At 40.4% G+C, this 12,947-nt stretch overlaps 1 protein-coding gene across 4 annotated transcripts in view; it reads right to left on the bottom strand.

Moving 5' to 3' along the window:
* Positions 1-12,947, bottom strand: part of CNOT10 (CCR4-NOT transcription complex subunit 10) — a 53,982-nt gene that overhangs the window by 3,550 nt on the left and 37,485 nt on the right. For all 4 annotated transcript variants that reach the window (XR_006726654.2, XR_006726655.2, XM_010959657.3 and 1 more), the window contains exons 14-17: positions 5,121-5,234; positions 1,894-2,024; positions 1,295-1,330; positions 972-1,099 (exon numbers count right to left, since the gene is read on the bottom strand). Coding sequence is in view for 2 of the 4 variants with exons in the window: in XM_010959657.3 (XP_010957959.1) it covers positions 972-1,099; positions 1,295-1,330; positions 1,894-2,024; positions 5,121-5,234 (409 nt within the window). In the remaining 2 variants the exon portion in view is untranslated. The remainder of the gene's footprint in view (positions 1-971; positions 1,100-1,294; positions 1,331-1,893; positions 2,025-5,120; positions 5,235-12,947) is intronic.

The raw sequence follows: 12,947 nt of genomic DNA, 5'->3' as shown, positions 1-12,947 counted from the left end.
AGCAAAATTCTGCACACCCTCTGATCCTGCAATGCCCTTTTTAGGACAGCTCCTCACTGTAAGGTCCATGGGGCAAGGCTGTGCCTCTGTTACTGACTTACTGTCTCACTCCCTGGGCTCAGCCCAGCAGTCAGGGTGCTGAATTACACCCTTCTGAGGAATAAGCCCTTTCCAATTTGGTGAAGTCCTCAGTGGCAGTACCTGATCCCCTACTCCAGGTACGGGTCTCATGATCAGTCCAGGGTGGGCAGGTGACCTAAAGAAGCCCGATCACAACCTTCGCTGAGACCTGCTGACGAGGCGCCCTTCCAGTGCCGGAAGTCAGAGGTCTATTTTGGTTACACATCTCAGTCGCTTCCTTTACTGTATGTGCAATTTCTTTAGAATTGGCTTTGTGAACCCTTCTTTCTAAAAGGTGTAATTTAACTTTCTGAATAGACAGAGGTTCATACAATTCAGAATTTTAAAAAGCACATGAGTATCCAGTGAAAAGTCTCCCATTTCAGTGTTCCAGCTACAGAGTATTTACCTTGCCTGCCCTGCAGCCAAGGTTGGCAGTTGCTGGTGTGTCTGTTTAGAGATTTTTTTATGCATATATAGGACTATACAAAACTGCTCTGCATCTTGTTCTTTTCACTTAATATGTCTGGGCTATCTTATCATTTCAGTCCACAGAGTTTACAGCTACACTGTGTTTAACTATATGGACACACCATTGTAAGAGATCCTTATTTAGATGGTTTCCAATCTTTTGAAATTTTCATGATTAAAATCATCAGAAAAAAACTCCAATAAGCACCCAGGTTCATTTGCAACAAGAATCAGCTGTTTACCTTGCAAGACTATGCTTGGAAGAGCAACATTCAAACGTTTAACAAATTGACCAGAAGCCTCAAACAAACAACGAAGCCCATGAACTCCAACCCTCTGCTGGCTGCCTCACAAGGGGGTTGGCAGCGTCCCTGCCTCACCTGGTGGAGACACTTTCGGGCTTTGTCATACTCGCTCCGCAGGCAGTAGGCGCTCCCCAGGTTGAACAGCATCACGGTCCTGGCTGAGCTGACGGAGCTGGGGTAGCACTGAGGGGCCCGCTTCCCGGCTGCGGAGGAGACCAGACCCAGGTGAAGAGGACGGCCAAGGGCAGGGGAGCGACCCAGTCCACTGCCCCCAGGATCCGCCCAAGATAAAACCCAGCACCACTCCTCTGGTGGCAAAGGAAAGACACAGAGGCTTGAGTGTAAGTGTTTGGGACGCAGGCCCGGCTACTTCAGTATTGACAAAGCTGCTTACTTACAGGATTCCATTGCTTCGTTTTCACCCTTGTCTGATCCTACAAAGACATGAAAATAAAATCTGAGGGGGCAGGACAACAGAATCCGTTTTCTAAAAACCTACTTTTCTTCATGAAATGGAAATCTACTATTAAAGGAATGTCATAACATTTTTCCTTTCCAGGTGCTGGAGGTTCTATTAAAAGACACTGGAATGCTCCCACTCATCACCACCCCACGCCTGAGAAATAACCCTGAACAGAGTGAATGCTGGTTTCACTCCTTCAAAAACTTAGCCATGATTGAAAACCGACTCGTGAATGCAGTATTTTTACTCTCCCTGGATTGTGGAATCCCTCCGAAGAGAAAAATACAGTATGAAAATCAAAATGAATTGTTCCAACACAACCAGCCTTTCAAAAGTTAGAATTTAGACCATGTGATAATCAGCTCCTAGGTCAACTTAGCAAACAACTAGTACAAAGTACAGCCCATACTGTGGAGTGCCGACCTAGAACTCCCTTCACTTCACAACCGTGCCCTTAAATTTCCACACATCCTAAGTTATAACAGAAAGGCAGTGGAAATGGTGAACAGTTTTGATCAATGTGTCCTCATTAACCTTGGTCTTGCTCATTTGAAGAGATCCCCAAGGAGACATCAGTGACATTCTCTGGGTTCAAGTGAGTAATAGCATCAGATATTCTGTCCAGAGAGATGAGGGCTTCTGCAGCATATAAATGGCCCAAAAACCTAAAATTTGGGGGGGAAGAAAAGATTCCAAACTGAAAAGTAGGTCATCACAAAAATACCCAATGCGTAATAAAATCTGGTGTTGTGTATGTTTCACATTTCACATATTTCAAGTATTTAAATTGAAATTTAAGTTTATAAATGGATTAAGAGTCACTTAAACTTTCTCTCTTTAAAAATATCTTAAAATATACAATAACTTTTATGTTAGCTGAGTAGAGGCAAATGACACATACTCATTAAGACAGCAAATTTATGCTGTTCTATGTATACAGAAAATAACACGAACAGTTCTGAAATGAGAGGCATGACTGAGGATGGAGGCCCTCCAGCGGAACATCACAGTTAGGGTCCTCCAGCCTCCGGTGCTGGAACAGTCAAACAGGCACGAGGCTGGGTGGGATTAACTTCACAATGGCTTCCCCCTCCTACATCATCCATCTGACTCCCACTTGGCAGATGTGCTGCCTCCAGGCTTCCAAGAGCCTGCTCCTTCCAGTGTCTGACTTTGAGCCATTTTCCCCACGATCATCTGATCGATTTTTCAAAATTAAACTAGTCTTAGACATATTACACCCTTACTAAAAATCTTAAATGACTTTTTCTACTTGAGAACAAGACAGAGCAAACAAAACTAAACTTTGATGGATTTAAAGCTCTCCACAATTCGGTCCCAGTTTCCTATATTCAGTTCACCCTCACTCCTCCGGAGTCCTCTGTTCCCACCAGACACAGTGTCCTGGGCAGGACACCCTGCTGCCTGCCTCTGAGGGCTCAAAGCCAGGCCAAAATCCAACTCCTCCCTTCAAAGGACAGCTCAGGTCTCACCTCCTCTAGACAGCCAGTCTCAGCTGCATCTGTCTACATGGATTTGGGTCCTTGAATCCTAGCCTCTTTATAATTTGACCATTTTTCTGGGATGTATGCACATTAATCACACAAGAGCTATTTCTTTTTTAAAAAAAAATTCATTATTTTTGTTGTTGTTGGGGGGAAGGTAATTAAATTTGTTTATTTATTTATTTTTAATGGAGGTACTGGGGATTGAACCCAGGACTTTGTGCATGCCAAGCATGCACTCTGCCACTGAACTATATACTCTACCCTCAAGAGCTATTTCTTTACGAAGCAGTTTCTTCTAATGCGCTGGAGTTGTAATGACCTTCTATTTTGCTTCCCCACCAAACACTAACAGAAATGACCAAAAAACAAAAACAAAAAAAAAGTAACTTCAAATATATTCTGAAATAAGGTATTTCAAAAATTTCATTAAAGCAGCATCCATAAGCCAATAATCATTACAAAACACAAACATATTCAAAGAACTACTTCAAACTCTTCTCTGTGAATTTACTTAAAATTTTTTTAAAAAAACCAAATTAAATGCCTTCTTGACATTCAAAGCCCAGAACTCCTTGATGAGGTGTTTGGGAAGCAACTGTGGGATCTGGGCTGCCAAACGGAGAAATACCTGTTTATTTTCACTGGAAAGACAGCGGCCTGGCTATTAATCAGAAACCAACGCTAGGACAGAATGGTTAAGGGATTAAAAATGAAATGATCAGACACGCCGTGGCCAATCCCTCAAAGTTGGCTAAGAAATCACATAACCTAAGAATTTTGTTGCTTTGACATTCAGAGGAAAGAAGCTACTAAGTGAGGTTAAAAACCCTCCAATGAACGCCAGGTAGACACCCTAGTCGGGATTATCTGAGAATAGTGGCTACAACGTCAGCCAGAGGATTGAAAAAAAAAAAGCAGCGAGGATTTGTGTTTCATTCTTGTTCAAAAGGAAAACACAAAGCACTGCTCTACCGATGCCACGCACACCACAGCCCGAGCGGCGCGCTCCTGGCGGGGCAGAGGCCACGGTTCTGGCCAGAATGCGCAGGGCTGGGTGATGGAAAGGAGCGGAGGAGCCGCAGATGCAACCAAGTGCCCGGCACTCAGCTCAGGGCCCCCCAGGTCTCGACATGAGACAGGGTTTTCTCACAGAAGAGCACTCCTATCTGAATCAGGACAAAGTTTCTTACGTTCCTGGATGTTTTTCATTATCTTTTTAAAAACAAAAACAAAAACACAAGGTATGTTTGGGGAACAATGACCTGAAACAACCTTAATCAATGTTAATTTTAGATGTTTGTATAAAGTAACACATTATTTAAACAGACTTGCTCCTCACAGTATGACCTCACAGTTCTAAGTGTTGCATGTTATACACAACGCTACTTTTAAAAGGCAAAGGAACATATTTTGCAGATTTTAAGTACATACCCACAGGGTGAGTGGAAAAACAACTGCCCTCATTTAATGCTATGCAGAGGACTTGTGGTCCTAGATAGAATTTCTAGTATCAGCATCATACCGAGATTGAAAGAATGCTGCAGCTTACTCTACTTCCATACAAGGAAGGATGAAGTGCTTTAGAGAAGTTAGAATGACAGTGACACTGCTGCTGAGGAGGCATCTGAGGAATCCGAATAAAACTCATGTACTCAGGAAATGGTACAGTAGTTTGGAAAATTATTTTAAAATTCTTATTTGTTTACTTGAATTGCATTCCTCAAAGTTGACCACACTCCTTCTGGTGTGGGACTTCTCCCTGAGGACTCATCTTGTCTGGAGAGCTAACATGTGACAACATGCTCCGGCTGGGCCCAGCAGCGGACACTAGGGAGTCCAGAGTCCCTGCCTCCAAATGCTCAGCGCAGCAAGTGCCACTTCCGCTAACCCCTGAGGTGCAACAAGTGAAAAAAATTTCACTATCAAATAAACAATTACCAAATTAAGAAACTCTGATGGGGAGGGTGTAGCTCAGTGATAGAGCATGTGCTTAGTATGCACGAGGTCCTGGGTTCAATCCCCAGTACCCCCACTAAAAATTAAATAAACAACCTAATTACCTCCCCCCTTCAAAAAAAAAAAAAAAAAAAGTTAAGAAAAAAAAGAAACTTTGTGCTTTCTCTATAACATATATTCAAGTGCGAGAGTTAAAAAAAAAAAAAGCAACAGCAGCAGCAGCTGCAGCACACCACACATTAACTGAAAACCTCCAAACAAAACAAACAAGGAACACGCAGGGCAAGTCACACTTACTTAAGAGACCCTGACAGCTTGGGCTGCTGAAGGAGTTTATCTGCGTGATTCAGAGCCATGAGGTTATCACCCAACGCCAGAGCCACGTAAGCACTGCAGGCGAGAATGGAGCATCTGCAACACAAAAGGCAAGGGCCGTAAACCAGAGTTACAAATGACGATGACAACGTCTGTGAATCGGGAAAGGACGCCCTAATTATGGCTGTGGCAATCTGGACACCAGGAAAGAAGACAGGAAGCCACAATACTAATGGCAAGAATCAGAATGATGGCAAAAACTACAATCTGAGGCTCAGTTTAGCTATTTACCTAAATCATCTTTAGCTTCCATCCAACTGGAAGCCAAAATAACCAACAAAATAACCAAATAGTTACAATATATATTTAGCCTGTAAAAAAAAAAATAATGTAGTTAATGGCCTAGTGACAAGTTCCTTTAACCTCCAAGAAAGAAAGCTATAGAAGCACATCTGCTGCTCTAAGGAACAATTACCTTACTAAAACACCCACTTAGCTCCACTTACTGTAAAGCGTTCTTCTCTGAAACTATTAAGAAGTCTATAGCTCTTGCTAAGCACCAGTGTCCAAAGTAACAGAATTTCATTCACATAGGTAGGTACTACTGTCCTATATGACTATTCAGGAGGGAAAACACACACACACACACACAGGCTGAATAAATACACGCAAAGATAAAAAATTTAAGTTACACAGATTTTCCTAAGTTGTGTTGGAAACCTAAATTTCCATTTGGTTTTCTACTTAACAGGCAGCTCATTTAAAACAGTACCAAGACACTAATAGATCATTTGAATGTTAAACAACCACTCCACAAAGCAATCTTAAAATAAACCCCTGTCAAATAGAAAAGAGGTCTGAATGGCCGACCACAAATGACCTGACTTAGATACAGGGTTTTGAGTGTTTACAAATTACAATACATATGTATATCATTAAGTGCATCTGGGTTGTAATTTCAGGCTAAGGAGGAATGTAAGCATCACAGAACCAGAGTTTTCTAACACTGAAATCCTCCGACTTCAAATGCCCATCTAGGAAAAGCGCAGCCGGGCAAATTCAGAAGTAGCCTGCCGTTTCCCCGTCACTGGCTCACTTCTGGTTGCTGGAACCTTAGAAAATTATCCACTAAAGGAAAAAACAGGCCCTCGACCCCTAACAACACAGCAGAGTAGACTGGCACAAGGAAACAGATTGATGGCCTTATGCTATGATGTGAAGGGCTGAAAGATCGCCTACTGTGGTGCCTCATTCTATAAGTGAGATTGAAAGTGATTAAACACATCCTAGAGCTTAGAGTCTGGTGAGTCAGGACCAACACCCCACACTGCGGACTCCCAACTCACTGCCCTTCCTGTCCTACCACACTGCTTCTCGGTCAATTCATAAGACTGCCCTACCAATATAAAAGTAGAAAGAAAAGATTACATCATGATTTTTCCTATGCACACATATATAATCTAACCTGTCTTTTTTAAAAGGAAGAAAACAGAATTTAACTGAAATATTTCAAGTTTGAATTTTATTACTGAGCCCATGATTTAAAATCTGAGGAGAGTAATTAATTTAAGAGCAGGCAAGTTGTGTCATTTCCGAAGGGATTTTCCCGACAAGTCTACTATCACCCCTGTGTCTTCACTAGCAAGGCGACCTTGTGGCCACGGCCCCTGGAGGGAGTCCTCTCCCTGATGGAAGACTCAAGGGCCCAAAGGAGGGAGGCACTGGCTAGTTCTCTCCCCTTTTCAGACGCACTTCAGTGGTTGGCTCTGTGTGGAGAGATCAGGGTGACTTAATTACTCTTTTGGTTTATTTGTAGTTTTATTTTTAAATGGCAATAGACATTCACTCATCAGCCAGGTATGCACTGCTTACGAAGAAAAGGAATGACCTGGAAAGGCCTCCATCTCCAGAGGCCCAAGACCATCCTCAGCTCAGATGAGTATATGACTGACAGTCACAAAATTTAAAATCCATTTTCATCTGTGACTTTGCCAAAGGCCAGGGCAAGACAAGCTCCTTAAAAGCAGAAGCCTGCATCTTTCGTTTTCCACATAAAGATGAGAGTAATCTCTCTGTGCTACAGTAGGTGTTTAACAGGTAATCACCAAAGACAACAGTTTTCAACGTTTTAGATTTACCTCTCCAGGAACCCAGACCTCCACCGCCTGGTGGTAGGCCACCTTGCTGACAAAGCCACCTCCTTCCCGGCCCTCAAACACGGGAGTCTCCTGCTCGCTTCATGTCCTGGAGTCCAGGACCGGCCTCACCTCAGGCAGGCTTGCTGGGAAAAGCCTGCCCCAGCCACTCCTGACAGTAGGGGGGCTATTACTGCTCTAGCCCACTGTCAAGCCCACTTTGGGTCCAGAAATCAGTCATGTACGATTTGCAGCAGGATTCTGTTTCCCAAACTATAATTATGTACAAGGGAAAGATCTGTTTTCCTTAGCTTTTACCTCCTTCCCCGTTAAGATACCATATCAAGTTACAACAGGGTGAAAGATTCTAATAATAACATAAGCTTCCTATTAAAACGTACTTAAATGTGTGGGCTGGCATTCTGATCAAGAGTCATCGGATTCAACCAGTTTCACTACATGAAACTAAAACTAACACATGTGCCCCTCTTCTCAGGGCACCTTCCCCTCCAGCCTACCTCATCTCCCACCACCCTCCACCCTCTTGCTTTTCCACTCCACACTGCATAATTCCTGCAGATGAGAACACTGGAAACACACACGGCACTACCTACTAAGCTTCTGGAAATCATTTTACTTCTGATAGTTGCTACTTAAAATATTGAACCCCCCCCCAACCCTGCCCCACTGCCTCCTCGAGTCACTGTCCAATCTGCTTTAGCAGCCACTCAGTGGATCTGACAGTTCATCAGACTGGAAGAACTCTAGCTCAAGGGAAGGGACACCCCACCTCCCCCCGCGGAAGGTCTGACACAACCCCACCCTCCCTGCCATAGGCTGGAGGAGCTGGCTCTAGAACAGAGCACCAACCCTTGGAAAAGGAAAGAACAAAAAAGCTGAAGAAGAAGAAAGAAAGGAGAGACATGGGGAAGACATGTCCTTAAACAACCAAACTCTAGCAGCAAGCTATGTAAGTAAGACTTGGCGTTAAAAATTTGTCAAGCCATATATTCTGTGAGTAAAATGCATCTAAACCAAGTGTCTGAAATAGCTTAACCTGTATCAAAAGAAGCTAAAATGGGGTAAGTCCAGTCAGTCTCCATTTGTCAAAGGAACCTCATACAAACGTTATTTGAAAAACTGGCTCATAAAAATTCTACAAAGAATTTCTTCGAACAGAATGAATATGGTATTGGATTTTAAAATTTAAAATAATGTATTTCAAGCTGTTTCCATTTATCTACAACAATCTAGAAAATGTTAAACTTGCCAACTTTAAATTCTTCAGAAACATTTAAAGTTTTGGATAAGTTTTTCACTTCATGTCTTCCGTAAACACTCTGCTTTCTAGGAACAGTTCTGTACAAAAAGCATCTTACTGACAAACACACCCCAAACCCAACACTAATAAAAGCCCAGCTCAAACAAGCTGAAGAAGTTTTTCTCTTCAACCAAATCTAGCATCTCAAGGAATCCAGTCCTACTCCAGGCAGAAAATAAAATGCATAGTCACAGACCTAGCATTCTATACATGTGCAGGACCTTAAGATCGCTCACTCCAACTTGCTTATTTGACAAAAGGAAAAAGGCCCAAAGGGGTTAAACAATTTGTCCAATGTCGGCAGGAGCCCCATGGGGTTTCTACAGAGTGGGAGACCACTGAAGAATTATTCTAACCCTGGCTTGTGACCAGTCTGATCACCAGTTCATCTAAATGGGGTCCTGGGACTCTGATGTGAATCGTGCCGTCATAAACACAAGCTGCTGCTAAGGTGAGGGATATGTCACACAGGCAGGTTCCCCTCTTTGGTAGAGTTTAGTAGATGAGCAACTTTCAGTAGGACCACATTCAGTTACAAGACTGAAATGGGGATGGGTCCCTAGCAAGAGCAATATGAGATTCAAAAGATTATTAGCCATATTCCTGCTTTTGGTATATCTCACGAGCTAACACCAAAAGAAATATGATTCCTTAAGTACACTAAAACTGTCTGCAATATTTATGTTATCAACCATTTGTTTGACTCGTCTTCTTTTATAAACACTGGGCCATGTAAGGTCCCTTTTAACTGAATGGGAAATAATTCACTTGAGTGTCACATCCGAGTCTAAATGAACTAATTAATTAAGGCTCCATAATTTATACTTGTGGAATAAGTGGGCCTAATTAAATTTTGGCTGAACATTTCTTTTTATCCATTTTGAGACTCTTATTAAAGAAAAAGACAAACTGAAGTTTCATTTTTATTTTGTATACTTTGATTTTAATTTCTCATACACACTATTTCCCAGGTTGGCCCCAACATTATTTCCTACCCTTTTCCAGTTCTGTTATACTCTTTTCCAGGTTCTAGAGAAGCCTCCAATTTAGTTTCAGAAATTAAAAGTTAGCTAATATCACAATCTCAGAATAAATAATAAAGACGTCCTGCAATATGCAACACGTAAGACTTCATACATACCCATGACAGTTATAAAAACACTGCGCAACTAGAAATGTTAATGTGACTAACCCTATGAATGTATTTCCTTACTATTAATAAGATACTAGAATGCAAACAATTAATTTGAGCCCTTACCTCATACCATACATAAAAATTAACTCAAAGTGGATCAAAGGCCTAAATGTAAGCACTAAAATTATAAAACTTTTAAATAACAACATAGGAGTAAACCTCATGACCTTGGATTTGGCAAAGGAGTCTTAGACATGACATGAAAAGCAAGATCAATAAAAGGGAACACAGATACATCGAACTTCATCAAAATGTAAAATATCTGTCATTCAAAGACCACCTCCAAAACGTGAAAAGACAACCGACAGAAGGGGAGGAAATATTTGCCAATCACTTACCTGATAAGGGTCTTGGATCTAAAATACATAAACTCTTACAAGTCAATAATAAAAAGATAAATCACACATTTAAAAAATAGGCAGAGGATCTCAATAAATATTTTTCTAAGGAAAAGATACAAATGTCCAATAAGCACATGAAAAGATGTTCGTCATCATTAGTCCCCAGGGAAACGCAAATCAAAGCCACAAAGAGATAACACTTCATACCCACTTCAATGTATAACCGAAAAGATGAGTAACAAGTGTTGGTGAGGATGCGAAGAAATCGCAACGTTCATACACTGCTGGCAGGATTGTAAAGTGGTGCAGCCGCTTTGGAAAAGTCTGGTCATTCCTCAAATGATTAAACAGTTACTTATGACCCAGCAATTCTACGTCTAGGTATACAACCAAGGAAAAAAAAATGTGTTTACACAAAAACTGGTACATGAATGTTTATAGCAGCATTATTCTAAGCAGTCTAAAGATAGAAACAACCCAAATGTCTATTAATGAATGAATGAACAAAATGTGATATATCCATACAATGAAGTATTTTTCTATAATGAAATGGCAATGATACATGCTACAACTTGGATACACCTTGAAAACTTTACCCTAAGTGAAAGAAGTCAGTCATAAAAAGCCCACATGTTACGTGATTCCATCCATAGGAAAGTCTAGAATGGGGAAAGCTACAGCGACAGAAGGTAGATTAATTAAGGCTGGGGAGCAGACTCGGGATAAAGGGGTCACAGCTAAAGGATACAGGGTTTCCCTCTGAGGTGATGAAAATGTTCGAAAACTGACTGTGGTGATGATTGCACAACACTGTGAATCAACTAAAAAACACTGGATTGTACACTTTAATTGTATAGTATGTGAATCAGATCTCAAAGCTGTTTTGAAAATATTATCAGTAGTCAGTCAATAAATGTCTGACTTCAAAAAAATAAAGATATTAAAAGTACATCCTTATAATAAAAACCAATCACTGGATAAGAAAATCATTATCTCCCAAATGCTTGTGGAGACATTAGTATTTAAATCAGCATGTGGCCAAAATATCAATCATGCACATGTGTCTACATTCTCAGATTCATGTGGATGTTAGGCCTTTTTTTTCTGAAGAGAGATTCAGCTACATTTTGTGGTACGTGAGAAAAACGGCCCAGCAACAATACCGCACATTCGTAGAAACCACATAGCGACAAACAGGCCCTTCAAACGCGTCTGAACCCTTAGAGCGGTGCTGCCCAACAGGGATTTAATTGGAGCCATAAATATAATGTATTTTCTAGTAGACACATTAAAAAAAAAACAGAAACAGGTGAAAAGGATGAATTTTAATATATTTAAATTAATCCAGTATATCTAAGATATCATTTCAACATATGGTCAATATAAAAAATTACTGATGTGTCGTATATTTTTTTTCAGTTTTGAAATTCTGTGTGTATCGTACACCTGAACAGTGTAGCTTTCATGAGTCACATTTCCTGCGCTCAGGAGCCTCCTATGATGACTGGTGCTGGCACTGGACACTGCAGCCTTAGGGTCTGATGAATACATGATAAATACGCAAAGAGATGTTTCTCTGTTGTTGTTAAGAAGCCAAGTTTTCCATGTCATGTCACCTCTAAGTGATACGTAAGAGAAACTGACCACTGATCATTAGTGATTAACTCACATTTGCAAAAATAGTAAGTTTACAATTATATTAACTGAAAAATTTCAAAATATCTTAAAAATGTTCAGCTAGGTATACTTTTTATGTATTAAAACATATTATTTTAAGTGTAAAGTTTGAAGGGTTTGAATACACACATGTAACCACCAGCCCAATGAAGATACAGAACATTTCTTTCACCTCAGAAAGATTCCTTCGAGGCAATTCTCCAACCACTGTTTTAATTTCTATGAATATAAATTAGTTTTGTATAGTTTTGCCTGTCATACAAATGGTATCAATGGAATTATACAGTTTATACCTTATACTGATTAAAGAAGAAATAGGAAATGTTTTGAGATTCATATTGTGTTGACTTGTGTACCAGTACTTGTTCCTTTTTTACAGCTGAGTAGTATTCCAATATACAGAGTGGACTAAAACTGAGTTGCCCACCCTCCCACTGATGCATACCAATGGGCTAGTTCTACTTTTTGTCTATCATAAGCAAAGCCGCTGTGAAATTCTTGTGTGGACAAGTCTTCATCTCTCTTACACAAAAAACTAGAAACAGAATCATCTTTTACTTAAAAAATTTAAAGTCATAGCATTTATTTATTTCAAGGCTACTGTGTGTATGTGTTCTTAATCAAAAGAAACTGATAGCTTTGCAAAGCTGTGGGTAGTTCAGGAATTGAAGCAACAGTCTAACAGTGTCATTATATTGTTGATCCATTGTATCAGTACCTCTAAGTTCATGTGAGCCTCACAATGTAACTATTTAGTTGATTTGTGAGACACCTTCATGTTTTGGGGACAGATTTCTGTTTTAATTGTGAGAATATTTTTCTGAAAGCTACCTTGTTTTAATACAACATCTCACAACTGCTTCAGGTATCTCATGCCTTCTAAAGACATACTTGTTACTTGGTTAGAATAAATTTTTCTTAGATCCATCTCCTTTTATGTACAAATGAAAAGAAAAAAATGAAAATACTCAAGAGGCTCAACCCATACGGTAAGAAGTGGCCATTAGAACAGTCATGATAATTTACTGCATATTAGTTATGCTGGAAATAGGAAATGAGGTTTTGCATTGGTGTCTTGGGTATTATAGAGCGCAAAGGGTCAAACATAATAGTCCATAAAAACTAAACTATATACTAGTC

This window comes from Camelus bactrianus, chromosome 17, assembly GCF_048773025.1.
Source record: "Camelus bactrianus isolate YW-2024 breed Bactrian camel chromosome 17, ASM4877302v1, whole genome shotgun sequence".
NCBI classification, from domain to species: Eukaryota; Metazoa; Chordata; class Mammalia; order Artiodactyla; family Camelidae; genus Camelus; species Camelus bactrianus.
This window is presented reverse-complemented; position numbering and strand designations above follow the sequence as displayed.